The 14,483-nt window shown below is 36.5% G+C and overlaps 3 protein-coding genes across 5 annotated transcripts in view; all 3 read left to right on the forward strand.

Annotated features, from left to right (window-relative positions):
* Positions 1–2,528, forward strand: part of abrab (actin binding Rho activating protein b) — a 9,549-nt gene extending 7,021 nt beyond the window's left edge. The window contains exon 3 of the mRNA XM_015019930.1: positions 2,022–2,528. Coding sequence (XP_014875416.1) covers positions 2,022–2,505 — 484 coding nt within the window. The 3' untranslated portion in view covers positions 2,506–2,528. The remainder of the gene's footprint in view (positions 1–2,021) is intronic.
* A 1,133-nt stretch (positions 2,529–3,661) lies between these two features.
* Positions 3,662–9,329, forward strand: LOC106938102 (zymogen granule membrane protein 16-like). 3 transcript variants are annotated; one of them, XM_015019934.1, is made up of 5 exons: positions 3,662–5,308; positions 5,401–5,453; positions 5,585–5,708; positions 5,788–6,133; positions 9,079–9,329. In XM_015019934.1, the coding sequence occupies exons 2-4, from the start codon at positions 5,402–5,404 to the stop codon at positions 6,119–6,121; spliced, it is 510 nt and encodes a 169-aa protein (XP_014875420.1). In that variant the 5' UTR covers positions 3,662–5,308; position 5,401; the 3' UTR covers positions 6,122–6,133; positions 9,079–9,329. The 3 variants fall into 3 exon arrangements, with proteins under 3 accessions (XP_014875420.1, XP_014875421.1, XP_014875418.1); XM_015019935.1 differs by lacking the exon at positions 5,788–6,133 and having other exon boundaries at positions 5,269–5,308; positions 8,737–9,329; XM_015019932.1 differs by lacking the exons at positions 3,662–5,308; positions 5,401–5,453; positions 5,585–5,708; positions 5,788–6,133 and adding exons at positions 7,749–8,232; positions 8,325–8,377; positions 8,519–8,642 and having other exon boundaries at positions 8,737–9,329.
* Positions 9,330–10,438: 1,109 nt separating this feature from the next.
* LOC106938103 (zymogen granule membrane protein 16-like) lies at positions 10,439–14,173 on the forward strand. Its single transcript, XM_015019936.1, has 6 exons — positions 10,439–10,548; positions 11,203–11,312; positions 12,344–12,554; positions 12,645–12,697; positions 12,824–12,947; positions 13,530–14,173. The coding sequence occupies exons 4-6, from the start codon at positions 12,646–12,648 to the stop codon at positions 13,861–13,863; spliced, it is 510 nt and encodes a 169-aa protein (XP_014875422.1). The 5' UTR covers positions 10,439–10,548; positions 11,203–11,312; positions 12,344–12,554; position 12,645; the 3' UTR covers positions 13,864–14,173.
* Positions 14,174–14,483: the final 310 nt, after the last annotated feature.

Below are 14,483 nucleotides of genomic sequence, written 5' to 3' on the forward strand. Positions count from 1 at the left end.
GTGTTTCATTTAAACTGGATCTATTATGCAAAATTCACTTTTTTGTACTTTCAGTTGGGTTTAAAAGATGTCCAAGTGCTTAAAAAAAATCAAATTTTTTGGCAATAAGTTAATGTTTTTGGTGTAAGGATAATGAGCTGTGCCAAAAACCTCCAGATTGTTGAGTCATACTGCGTGTTGCTTAGCAACCCCAGTGGAACCCAGTGCGTCACCTAGCAACCAAAGCGGAGCTCCAGCATGTTTGGACACCTGGTTTTACTGCTATAAACCTTTTTCCACTTCCGATACTGATACAAATTTTCTGAGATTTAGTATCAGCCAATACCGACCCGATTCAGAATACAAAACAGTGTTGAATTGACTTGGAACATTTTTCTTCACTGAATTACAAATTTATTTGATAACTCTGCACACCTAAATACACGGTTAGCTTCACAAGGTTGGTCAAACATGCAAAAACAACAAAACCTTAATTTGTCAGTGGAATTAGAAGTTTAGCAGTAAATGTAAATGTAAAAACAAAAGAATAATAAAAAAACTGAAATGGGCAAAAATATAGGTTGTCTACCTTGGTCAAACGTAAAAATAAGCGGCAACAAACCTTTCAAATAGTTCATAAAGTGCAATTAGAAATTCTAAATATTATGTCAAATAAAAAATAAAGAGAAGCTCAGAGCTCAAAGCATAGAATTAGACTTGATTAGACTTGATCTGCCACTATGGATTGGGCACATTATCACTGATACCCAATCTAGAATTTTCTTTAATATTAGGACCAGTAATATGCAGAGTACAATGGCTGCTGGAAAAGACAGGTGTTTTGTTGTTCACTTACCACCCAGAAACCACTCGCTGAATTCTTGTTGATTGTGCTGGAGGCTCCACTTCTGCTTTTCAAAGATGTACGGTTGGATAATTGCACATCTGTTTGCAGCCTTTTTAATGTATGAGTGTCAACATTGATTTGGGTGGTGTGGCCAGCAGCAGCCTGTTTGTATTTAATGTGTCAGGAGGCCTAAAGCAGTTCCAGATAGGCAGAACTAACCAGACTAAAATCTCATTATGTAAGAATGATTTTGTGCAATAAACGTAATGTCTGTGTTTTGTATCGCTCATAAACCTATCCAATTCCTAACCTGTTTAACGACACGTAGTAGGTCACCTTTTATCATTTCGGAAAACAAAAGCTTTAAATACCGATACATTGAAAGCTTTCGCGAATGTTAAAGATAGTTTAACATTCCTGAAAGTGCTCTTGCAACTTCCGTCTGGTATGTCTCATAAAACAGTTTGTTCCTCATTGTCTTCACTCGGTGACAGACATTTGACATCCTTAAAAAGCTTAATTACTGCCAATCATCTTGACCTGACAGCTGGTGCAGAAAACTAGTTCTTAATTGAAAGTAATTATACTCATCTTAGAGACTAATGTGTTGTATGGAATTAGAAACATTTTCAGGAGGTAGAAGTTTTTATAAAATGTTACAAACTGTACGGAGGTCGCTTCATAAAATCAATCCAGTGAGAAACAAAGAGGTTGTCGGTTTAGGTCTGACATCCTCACATAAAATCTTGAGCATCTTATATAAATCTCAGAATTTTGACAATAATCTAAAAAGTCTGACTTTAGTCTGAGAATTCTGGACTTAATCTCGGAATTAAATCAGAGAATTCTAAGAGTTAATCTTAGAATTCTAACTTTAATCTAAAAAAATCTGACTTTTTTCAGAATTCTGACTTTTTCAGATTTTTTACTCAATCTGAGAATTCAGATTCTGAGACTTTAATGTCAAAATTCTTACTTTAATCTTCTGATACCAAAAGGCAGAAATCTGAAAAAAGTAATTTTTTAATGATCCTAGTCCTCTTTTGTGTAATTCACGTTATCTTTTCATTAACAGCCCATTTAAATATTAAATATTGAAGAAAATCTCAAGGTCTTCCTGCTGAGCACTGCTTCATTATTTTAGTGTCTTTTTATGTTCCTGTCTGTCCATAACTGAATCCAATGTGGCTCCCAGGTACAAAAAGGAAGCTGAGGATGCCAACAAGATCAATGCCCTTTCCAAGAAGCACAGCGCTGTTGGAAACCTGAAGAGTCGCTGGCAGAACTGGGCGGTGGAGCACACAGTCAACCAGAAGCTGAACCCCTTCAGCGAATACTTTGACTACGACTACTCGATGTCGCTTCACCTGCAGAAGGGCGAGGAGGGCTACGGTCGTCCAAAGGAGGGCACAAAGACCGCGGAGAGGGCCAAACGAGCCGAGCAGCACATCCACCGTGAAATAGACGACATGTGCTACGTGATCAGGACTATGGCCGATCCGGATCCAGACGGAAAGACGCGCGTCACGTTCGGCCAGCTTTTTGACAGATACGTTCGAATCTCTGATAAGGTGGTGGGGATCCTGATGAGAGCCCGGAAACACGGGAAGGTGGCGTTTGAAGGGGAGATGCTGTGGCAGGGCCAGGATGACGGAGTCATTATTACTCTGATGGTCTGATGGGTTACACCTGATAGCAGATTTTTTTAAAAAAGACTGAGAGAAGTTTGCTGCTATTTCCAGTAGATACTTGAAGATTTTTATGTTCTGTCAGTGTTGTGAGATTATGTGAGTTATATAGATTATTAATGCTTTGACTGAAGCCTTCAGAGGTCATTTTGACTGCCAGAGTCTGCATCATTAGGACCACACTAAGAAAATGAAAAAATATAAATGACAAAATAAAATGGTGAGGATAAAGTCATAAAGTTACAAGAATAAGCTCATACTACAAGGATAAAGTCATAGCATTATGACAATGAAGTCATAATATGATGATATATTATGAAATAATATATCATCATATTATGATATATTATTTTTTAACTTTTACGAGAATAAAGTTAAAATAATACAAGAATTTTCATAATATTTAAACTTTAGTCTCATAGTATTATGACTTTAAGCTCAAAATATTATGACTTTATTTTCATATTTTGCCAATTCTCACACGACATAATTCTAGTAACATTATGACTTTGCTCTCATATAATTATGACTTTATTCAATATTATTCTCTAAACATGCTGACTTTAGTCTTGTATGAGATTATTGTGGTAATTGTATAAGTTTATAATCTTGTTTTTTCTTAGCACGGCGCTAATACTTTATGGTAGCATTTAGAGTAGCTCAGATATTTTTTCTGTTGCACTTTACTTGCAGCTTTCTGTTTACTGGTCAGACATAGAGATTATTACTGAACCTTCAGCTTGACTAACTAAAAGAAGTGGATGCGTGTTCACAACAAGCGCTTTTCTTTTTGTGCTGCAGACGCGTAGAATAGAAACAAAACTGAAGTAATTATTTTTGGACCATGAAACTAGAATCTACTGATTAGACACTAAATCTGACCTGGACGTTCAGAGACACATAGAAATTACTACAAAGCCGGTCTTCTATCAAAAGTCACTAGGGGATAAATAATAACACATCATTTGCATTACAATGTTCTCAAAATGCAGCGTTTAATGTTTTTTTAGTGCTGTAAGTTACGCCCTCTGAGCCACTGTTTTCCTCTGAGTACAACCTGTATGTTTTTATAGTCTGAAATAAAAAAATAACATAAGCAGAAGTAGGAATATTTTCTCCAATTTTTGCTTTTACAATTTTATTTCTAAAATAAATTTGACACTGTTATTTTAGATCATATGAGTTAAGGTAAGTTTCCATATTCTGTAAGGAAATATATTTATTTCAGTTATTACTTAGAGTTATTCATGTCATTTTCATATGAATCTATTCCAAAGACAGGAACTAAAATGTCTTAATGACTATATTTCTTCATGATTTATGAAAATATTTAACAGTAAACAAAGACACATAAACTGATATGCATCAGTTTAAGCTCACACTGTTTTTCATTTAACAGCTAAGAAAAGGAAGTAGGTATGAAGTAAGCGTAACGGAGGCAATTATTTTTATTTTTTGCTTAAATTTGTTTTACAAAATACAGTGAAGTAAGTCAGTAAAGACTTAAAATGCCATAAGTATTCCCTCAGTGGGATAATAGAAAAGAGGCAGGATTTCCCATCCATCTTAAAGATTAGACACTTACTGGCTGTATGATAAAAACTTGCCTTGCTGCCAAAAACAGAGACAGAAACCAGACCAACAGCATTACATGTTTCATTGTATCCAGAGGAATTTCCTCTGCAGGAGCCGATGGACGTGACTAATCTCCACTACCAGTTATTAAAGTTTATGTGAAATTACAACCATGGCTTAGTATCATGATGCTAATATTTCTAGTACAAAAATAGAACCTGTAGTTATTGTTTGTGTATATAAATTGGGTGAAGAAGATCTTGAATTTTGATGATTAGTTGCATGTCAAGGTTTGAAGATTTAAAAGACAATTCAAGCTGAAGAACAGAGCAAGAACCCAAATTGTTTGACTTTAAAAAATCTGATAAATATCTCATTTCATAGTCTCTCAACTGCAAAGCGAAATAAAAAATACTTAATTTAAAGCTCATCCTCCTTCACGTCTGATGAATCGATCAGTCAAATAATTTTGTTTTTCAAAGTTTGTTCCCTCATTTTTCTTGCATAGTCAGGCACCCATTGTGTTAGTTACATTTTAATGAACTCTCCCTTTCAAAATCTGTTTTCTGGAAGGTTTGTTGCAAAAACATCTTTAGGAGAATTAATACAAATGACAACAGAGCATGAGAAAGCCATGAAAGTTGTAGCGTCAGGTCTTGGGACATGCCCCGGCTGCAAAGCATGCCCAGTGGTTTCAGGGTAAGCTTCTTCCTCGATAATTATCAAAAACTCCACAGAAGTCACAATGCGTTTGCTTCCTGGTTTGGCCAGAACCAAACCCATTTACTGTAACTTTATCTGAGGAATGAGACGTGTGAAAAGAAAGCGTCTAGTCAAAGTGTTGAGTGATAATCAACATGTTTAAAGGCAAGAAAAAATAAACAGAATAACTGAAAATAAAAGTAAATGCAAATGAAGAACAACCAGCTTTTGACGGACCATTCTTGCTGTACATGCAGAGACTGATCAACTTTACAGTAACAAATAATTGCATAGTCATGATGTTAAACACTGAGCCAAATTACTAGTATGTCGGCTTTGACAGACAAAAATATCCACCTCCTAAAGGCAGGGTCCTCCCTTTTAAGTAACATGAAGTGTAATCGACCTGTGGTACAAAAGGAAGAGCGCAACATGCAAACGACACACAGAGAACATAGCTCAGATTTTTTACGGCTTGAGACTCCGTTGGGATTTTAGAAACAAGAGAACCAGTCAGGTAAAATGTTTTAAAATGTTTTTTTTATTATTATTTTATAGTAACACAGGAGAATTGATGAGGATTAAACTGTAGCCCTTCTTTTCATGCAGAATGCTTTTGGTTGCCGTCTTTGTTCTGCTTGCGGCTTCCGCTGCGGCCGATCGTAAGTCTCCATGTAACTCATGTAGTCTCAGGTTAAAACACCAGTCTTAGAGATTAGCATATCTTCTGAGGATCTGTTTTATATTTTTAAAAGATATTTTAAAGTAACATGTTTGTTTTTCCCCACTCCAGTCAGGCCACACTACTCGTTCTCCTCACCCGTTGGGTCAGGAAGTGGGAGCTCCTACGTGATCACCGGAGAGGGAAGGATCACCGCTGTGAGAGTTTGGGAATATTATTCCAATTACATCCGAGGGTAAGTTAGCAAGACGTATTTTTATACGTAAAAGAGTTTTGTCGCCATTTATTCAGATAATTTCTCTCTTTTTCTCCAGCATCCAGTTCCGGTACGGATACCTCTGGTCTCCAGTTGTTGGCTACACATACGGTACTACTCAGGAACTTGAGCTGTACGACGGAGAAGCCATCATCCAGATTTCTGGGAAGTATTCCCACTACCTGCAGTCCATCGTCTTCACAACTAACCGGGGCCGCTTCCTGTCTGTGGGTCAGCCGTCTGGCACGTCCTTCAACATGTACCCGGAGCACCCCGAGGCCGAGCTGATCTTCATCAGCGGCCGGAGGAGCAGCGGCCTCACCTCCTTTGGAGCCCACTGGGCCATCGTTGATCCGTCCTTGAGCCCAACCAACAGCTCCTCTGGACATTAAGATGGAGAGCAGAAGACAGAAGGAATGTGCAATTAAATTTGCTTCTCTTTTACTGACTTGATTAAATTAAAATGCTAGTATGATTTATTTTCTCTTTAATTTATAAATAATAAATGGAAGAGTAATCTTGAACTGCTGCTTTTGTTTCTCTGAAATCACGGCTTTAATAATGCTATTTTGTAATAATCTTGAAATCAGTATTTATCAAGAAAATGGATCATGAAATGAACCATGTTTGGATTCAGAAATAAAAATTCAGAAAGTTTTTCCTTTCACTTGACCATTNATTTTAATTTTAATGGTAGGATATTTTTACTATGGTACCATATTTATTATAGTTTTTTTGTTGTTGTTTTTTTTTTAGCAAAAACTTACACAAGCAACAAAAGTTAGAAAAATGTTTGAAGATTAAAGATATATTTAAGTCATAAAATATCTGAAAAATGTGGCTTACAAGATTGAAATTTTGAGTTTACTCCAAAATAAAAGTCAGAATATGTTTGAACCTCGAGGCAGACAAAATTTAGGTTGCACATGGCGATGCTATCTAAAAGGATTGACGTGGGTTCTTGACAGAGAAAAGTTATCAGGAATCTGAATACTGAAAATAGTTACATTAGTGCGCTGTGTGTTTTTCTGTATGATGTATTCCACAATTATTGACAGACTCCCATAAATTAATACCTAATTAATGATAAATTAGTGAGGAGCAGCGTATACTAACGAGCCTCCACCAGAGCAACAAGCTAAAGCTAGCATGAGAAATTATGCCTTGAACAAGATGGCGGCAGAGCTCAGGGCAAATATTGACAAAATTAGTCATTTTAATCAAAATGACCAAACTGGGGCAACATTTTAATATCAGGAAATAATAACCAAACACTTTTCAGTTTTAGTGAGTTCTTCTTCAGGCTAAAATATTTTTAAAAATACATGAAGAATTTAGCATTAGAGTCAGAATAGGCACAAATACTTTAATCAAAAACTGACTAAGTGAGTCACAATCAACTAAACTACTGAATAAACAGTGAAAGAATTATGAAAACTAATAAACAAGAGTTAAACAATAAAACTTAAAATGAACAGGATCAGTAACTGATAAAAAATGGTGCAATGATGTCATAATTCAGTATGAGTTTTGTGTTACATAAATATTATCAATATAATTAAATTTGGTCTCCAGCTGATCTCCTGCCACATAATGTACAGGTAACTGAACTGTGGAAGCTAAAAAGTTCAAATAAAAATGTGTTTTGCTAAAAACAAAAACAAAAATCTGTCCATTTTGTTTAGCTACTGTATTTTTTATTTTTTATTTGTTTTATTACCAGGTATCCATGATTTTTTTAATTATCAACATTAATGAATTCCCCCTTTGAGGATCTGATTTCTGTAAAGTTTCTTACATAAACATCCTTAGGAAAGACGCTGAGAGTATTAAAGGAGTGAGTTTATATGTTATGAACCCATGAAGGTTGTCGTTCCAGTTCTGGAACATGCCACAGCTGCAATGAAGCAACAAACTTACAGGGCAGGGCCTTGATGCTCATAAAAATACAACTGTGTCTCTCCAGAAGTCCCAATGTGTTTACTTCCTGGTGAGAGCAAACTAAATCTGTTTACTGTGATTTAACCTGCTGAATTAGAAACACGAGAATAAAATATCTGCTCAAACTGTTGAAGGATAATCAAAAGACAAACTGCATGTTTCAAGACACTCTATCCAGAAAAACAGAACATACGTAAACCAAAACCCAACCAAACCTGTTTGTTTTTATTCATACCTGTACACTCTTTGTATTCATTATACTTGCAGAGTTTATAATAATAGCAAACATAATTGCATAATGATGATGTCATTTCTGTGCTGCACATCTTCCAGGTTACTGGCATGCCAGCTTTGACAAATAAGACACTCCACCACCTGACAGCAGGTTCCTCCCTGAGGCTCAAGCATTGTTTTAAGGTTTGCAGAGCAGCCAATGAAAACATCAGGCGTAATCAAACCGTGATACAAAAGGAAGCAGCATGAAAACGACGCACACAACATAACTCTGCTTTTTGACAACGTAAAGCACACTTCAGATTTTAGGAGCAAGACAACCAGTCAGGTAAAATGTTTTTTATTATTCTTTGTTAGCTTATATTTACAATGTGAAAAGTCTAAGGGTAAAATGGTAAATCTTTTATTTATCTTACACAGAATGTTTTTTGTTGCCGTCTTTGCTCTGCTTGTTGCCTCTGCTGCGGCTGACCGTAAGTCTCCATGTTGCTCATGAGAAAACATCAATCGCAGAGATGATTAGAAAACATTTTCGACTTTGGAGTGCGTGTTTTATATTTTTAAAAGACATTTTGCACCTGACTGGCAACGTGTTTGTTTCTTCCTCATACCAGTAAGGCCACATTACTCCTTCTCTTTACCCGTTGGGTCGGGAGGTGGGAACTCCTACGCGATCACCGGTCAGGGAAGGATCACTGCTGTGAGAGTTTGGGAAAACTATAATAGCTACATTCGAGGGTAAGTTAGCAAGACGTGTTTTGGATATACTATTTCTTATTACAACAAAAAAGTTTTGCCACCTTTTATTCACATTATTTCTCTTATTTTCCAGCATCCAGTTCCGGTACGGATACATCTGGTCCTCTGGTGTTGGCTACACATACGGGGACACCCAGGAAATCGAGCTGTATGACGGGGAAGCCATCATCCAGATTTCGGGGAAGTATTCTTCCTACCTGCAATCCATCGTCTTCACAACCAACCGGGGCCGCTCCCTGTATGTGGGTCAGCCATCTGGCACGTCCTTCAACATGTACCCGGACCACCCCGAGGCCGAGCTGATCTTCATCAGCGGCCATGTGAGCGGAGGCCTCACCTCTTTGGGGTCCCACTGGGCGATTGTTGATCCGTCCTTGAGCCCAACCAACAGCTCTTTCGGACATTAAGGGCAGAAACGACAGATGTTATAACCTGCAGTCTAATTTGCAGCTCTTTTACTACACTGATTAAATTGTAAATCTAGTAAGTTTTTTGTTTTTTAATCAAGTTACAAATCAGTAATAAAGAAAAGATCAATCTACAACTTTTGCTTTCGTTTCTCTGAAGTCACAGCCATTAAAATGCTGTTTTGTTGTGAACTTAACATCATTATTTGCCAAGAAAATGGGTTGTAATATTCAGAAATAAATATTTTTTCTCATTGGTTTTTGCTTTCATTTGATCATTTATTTCATTTTTAATAAGGTATAGTTGTTTTCTTCAAAATGAAAGAAAGAATTTATATGTTTAAACTTTTTTTAACTGAAAAATAAGAATGCACAACACCAGATACGATTTCCAAAGGCTTTAGAGAACAAAGAGCAAGTAGTTTACAATATTAAAATCAAATCGGTGCTTGAAGGTTGCAGTTATAATTTGCATGACATTAGTGGTTGAGCTTAGTTTTACAGATTCTACATAAATATTAATAGAAGATAAATTCTGGAAATTTGGTTTTTGTCATAAATATTTTGAGGTGTGAACATATTTACTATAAATAATAAAAAAGTGAACGTATAAAAATAATTTTTTTATGAAGTTCACATTTCTCCATCTCAAATGAAACTTTTATCTGTTAAGGTAATACTCAAATTATTTCAATAAAGAAAAATTGACTTTTCCCTCCAGAATATTTTAGTATAACAACAATCCCTAAACAGATTAACAAGGTTTTCTTTGTGATTTTTGCAGAAAGTACATATAGGGTTGTAGTTCAACTTAAATCTTTATCTTTATATCTTCTATTTATAATTTTATAGGAAATTCTCTTACTGTATTATTTATTACGTATTTTTTTAGGAGCAATCAAGTCCACTTCATATTTTTCAAAAATGTTGGATCAATGAAATATACAAGTTGGTGAAAAGACAACATCTCTTAAAAGAATATTTCTTAACGTTAACATATGTTGAAGCCTTTGTATCATAGCGGGTCTGAAATTCAGACATGTTCCATATTTCAAAATAAAAGGTACTAGACAAATGGCGCCCCTAGCAACAGCCGTTAATGACGTAGACGAAGGAGAACTAACGACGATCTGACATACGCTGTCAGATCGTCATATACTTAGCACAAATCTTTTGTTGTTGACTGCAACTGCAGCTAGACCCTGCTTTAAATACACTTCAACCACGACAGTCCATGTATATCCATCTACTTTTAATTTTTCGTCGTATCTTGTCGCATATGCTGACAGCTCCTCTAATGTCGCGGACCTCTTAATGCGCAGGCGCACGCATGCGTACTCACTGCATGCATGCTGTTCTGACAACGTATGCTGATCTGACCGGACTGTGATCTAAAAACATAGAATAAAACCTAGAGGAGCCAGGAGGCCAATTCTGAGCATTACATTGACTACATGTTTAAGATTGAAGGTTCACAGGTGAGTCAGAAGACAGACCTATTGACAGCATAGTAAACAGAGATCATTTAATCGTAGAATAACGGATATTGGAACGGAAAACAACATGCACACAGACCTGGAAATGCTAACTCCAGTGCTAACTGCTAGGAGAATTTTGAAAATGTATCTTTACATTTACAGATATTTAGATCTTTTTATTGGAATATATCTACAAAGATAAAATAGATGAGTAATAAGCACACATTCAATTGGGCTTAAAAATATTCATATCTTTGGAAATGTTTATAACTCTTTTTAATCGACCTAACTCAGGTCAGAGCTGGGACTCTGCTGGGCTTTGTTGTTCTTCCGCTCGCTGCCTCTGCTGTGTTATGCTGGTACTGTAGTGGATTTCAGCTGGATTTTGTCATTTGATTTAAATTCGCTAGCTAATTAGAGACCAAATACAGCAACCAGATTTACAGCTTGGCCTCAGAAAATATTTTTCTACGATTTAAAAGAACATTAAATATGCACTTTAGGTGTTGAAAGAAGCCCTTTCGCTGATAGGCATCTTATTTAGCAGAGACAGTTTAAGTGTCTTGGTAGTAGATAATTCTTCAATTAGATGTTGCTGTAGACAGGGGATGAATCTGCGGTTTGAAATTAGACTACTGTGTTTATTTTTTCCAGAGGAAGCGAGGTGTATAACTAGTTTCTGGCTCCCCGTCTCAGAAAGCAGAGTGGAGGTGGTCCGGCAGCAGCTTCTCCATTCGTTTTGGAGCAATATCTACTGATATCTGGTGCGTCTCGTCATTATCAGAAGTGTTGGTTTTGGGGTTTTGAGGCAGTCCCACTGTCATTGCCCACTAGCAACGCCAAGAATGTGCACAACACCAGTTTCAACACAAAGCAGCTAAGTCATCATAAAAATAAATTTAAATAGATGCAAAATCTGCATAACCAGACAAACACGCTAGTTTTTCTTTCCAAAATATGAGTTTACTAACAAATATAATTCAACCTTCCAGTCAAAATATTTTAATCAGCAAACTCGCTAGAGTTTGAAATACTCTGTTAATCTACTAAGTGAAACTAGAAAAATGAACAAAAAAGATCAGAACCAATAATCAATGAAAATGGTGCAATAATGTTACAATTTGGAGAAATTAAAGCAGTTTGGTCTTAAAGAGATTAAGTTTGGTCCCCGTTTACCAGCTGGCTTTCTGCCACATAATGCACACATATGCGTGACCACAGAGTAGAAACTAAAAAGTTTAAATAAAGATATGCAATGCAAAAAAAACAAAAAATACAATGAGTCATTTTAAGTAAAATGAAGATCCCATCGATTGTATTAATTAACCTTTAATGGATTCCTCTTTTGAGAATCTGTTTTCCGCAAAGTTTCTTATGAAAAACATCCTCGGGAAAGTTGCTGTAAATAGTAAAGTATCAAGTTTATATGTCAGAAACCCTTTGAGGTCGTAATTCCAGTTCTAGGACTTGCCACAGTTACAAGGAAGCACAGATCACAAAGCACTTGCTTCCTGGTGAGTTCAAAACTAAACCTGTTTACTGCAATTAGTCTGGTGAATTAGACACGAGAATAAAGTATCTAGTCAAACTGTTTATTGTAGGATAATAAACAGGCAAACTTCATGTTTAAAGGTCTAGAAGAGTTAAAGTAAAATAAAGGTAAAGGCAGCTAAGAAAAACACAACCTGGTAGTTTGTAAATATACTCACACAGGTTAAACAACTTTATAGTGACAAATATAAAGGCACTGTCATTGTGTTCATCATTTCTAAGCTGCATATCTTCCTTGAAACAGATTGCTGGCATGCTGGCTTTGACAAAGGAAACACCTCCTGACAGCAGGTTGCTCCCTAACGCTTCAGTACGTTGTTTTAAGGTTTGCCGATCAACCAATGACATCAGACGTAACAAAAAAATGCAGTATAAAAGCAGAGATCAACATGCAAACACACGGTACACCCTGCCGCTCAGCTTTTTGAGAGTTTAGAAACAAGATTAGCAGTCAGGTAAAAATGTTTTCTGTATTTTTGTTTAATATTGTGTGATTACAGTGCAGATTTTCTCAGATAAAGTAGCTTTTTTTTTTTCTTGTGCAGAATGCTTTTGGTTGCCGTCTTTGTTCTGCTTGCTGCTTCTGCTGCGGCAGATCGTAAGTCTCCATGTTACCAGAGGGTAAAGCATCAGAGGGTTTTCAAAACAGATAATTTTGTTTATTCATTTCTAAGCATCTGATTAGTATTTTTAAAAGCAACGTGTTTGTTTTTCCCCACTCCAGTCAGGCCACACTACTCGTTCTCTCCACCCGTTGGGTCGGGAGGTGGGAGCTCCTACGTGATCACCGGTGAGGGAAGGATCACCGCTGTGAGAGTTTGGGAATATTATTCCAATTACATCCGAGCGTAAGTTAGCAAGACATTTTCTGCATAGTCTGCATATTTACATTGACAATAAACCATGATGAAAAAAATCCAAAAAATCTTCAAGCGGATTTCTCAAAGATGTGAGGTCCAAAAATTAATCTTTGGAATCAGCAGGCAAAAACACAAACATATTTGTGGTCTGGTTTCTAGTATTATTCCTGAAATTACACAAAACTACTTACAACTAAGTTTTCTGCAGTACATAGGAGCTTGTTTTAAATCAATTATTCCTTAAAATTGGTAAGAAAGATTATTTCACTTATAACAAGACATTTTCCCCATGTTTTAAGTGAACTGGAACTTTTTCATCAATATTAAGGAATTATTGACTTAAAACAGAGTCCTATGTCTTATATTATTCCAAGTATTTGCACTAGAAACTAGACCAAAAATACTTGGTAAGGTTTTGTGTATTTGCTGTGTATTAAGCCTGTTGCCAGATCACAGATCCCTTTTTGGCGCTAGAAATTAGACCAAAAATACTTGCATTTTTACGGCGGTGTAGCTGTAAAAATCAGTTTCCCCTGCATTTTTTCAAAGTATTTCTGTCCTTTTCTCCAGGATCCAGTTCCGGTACGGATACCTCTGGTCTCCGATTGTTGGCTACATATACGGGGACGCCCAGGAAATCGAGCTGTACGACGGGGAAGCCATCATCCAGATTTCTGGGAAGTATTCCTCCTACCTGCAGTCCATCGTCTTCACAACCAACCGGGGCCGCTCCCTGTATGTGGGTCAGCCATCTGGCACGTCCTTCAACATGTACCCGGACCACCCCGAGGCCGAGCTGATCTTCATCAGCGGCCATTTGAACGGAGGCCTCACCTCTTTGGGGTCCCACTGGGCCATCGTTGATCCGTCCTTGAGCCCAACCAACAGCTCTTTCGGACATTAAGGCCTGAAGAAACGACAGATGTTGGGATCTGAAATCTGATTCACAGCTTTTTTTACTGCACTGGTTTAAATACAATGTGGTAATTAAGACTCTTGAAGGATTTCTTTTGATTAATCAATAAAAAAAAATGCATCCTTCAAGTCGTCATCATCAGAAATTTAATTAAAGATCAAATCTGGGTTTTTGTTAATGTGTTCAAATCAATTATGAAAAGTCTTTTTTTTCTGAAAATACTGAACACAACAATGTTTATGTTAACTGTTGACTTTAAAATATGATTTATGAATAAACTGCATCTGCCTTCACCTTTAAAGATCTATTTGTGGTATTTTTCAGTGAAGACTGCCATTAACGGCACATCAAAAATATCTCCCTGTTCAGTTTATTACAGCATTCAGCCTTATATTCATAATTAAACATATGTCATGTTCTGCAATATTTTACCTTTTCAACAGTTAATGAGTTTGTAGTTTAATTTTTTCAGTTTATCATATAGTTTTGGTATCACTTTATTTGAAGGGGGCTGAATAAGACTGTCATGACACTGTCATAAACATGTCATAAACATGACATAACACCTGTCATGAACATGAATAAGCCTTCATGAATATTTATGACTG

This window comes from Poecilia latipinna, unplaced genomic scaffold, assembly GCF_001443285.1.
Source record: "Poecilia latipinna isolate Pla-1442-1.1 unplaced genomic scaffold, P_latipinna-1.0 Scaffold2508, whole genome shotgun sequence".
Lineage (NCBI taxonomy): Eukaryota > Metazoa > Chordata > Actinopteri > Cyprinodontiformes > Poeciliidae > Poecilia > Poecilia latipinna.

Coding starts and splice junctions, on each gene's coding strand:
- LOC106938102 (XM_015019934.1), top strand. CDS start 5,402: ATGCTTTTGGTTGCCGTCTTTGTTCTGCTTGCGGCTTCCGCTGCGGCC. Junction 5,454..5,584: donor GGCTTCCGCTGCGGCCGATC/GTAAGTCTCCAT, acceptor TCCCCACTCCAG/TCAGGCCACACTACTCGTTC. Junction 5,709..5,787: donor TATTCCAATTACATCCGAGG/GTAAGTTAGCAA, acceptor CTTTTTCTCCAG/CATCCAGTTCCGGTACGGAT.
- LOC106938103 (XM_015019936.1), top strand. CDS start 12,646: ATGCTTTTGGTTGCCGTCTTTGTTCTGCTTGCTGCTTCTGCTGCGGCA. Junction 12,698..12,823: donor TGCTTCTGCTGCGGCAGATC/GTAAGTCTCCAT, acceptor TCCCCACTCCAG/TCAGGCCACACTACTCGTTC. Junction 12,948..13,529: donor TATTCCAATTACATCCGAGC/GTAAGTTAGCAA, acceptor CCTTTTCTCCAG/GATCCAGTTCCGGTACGGAT.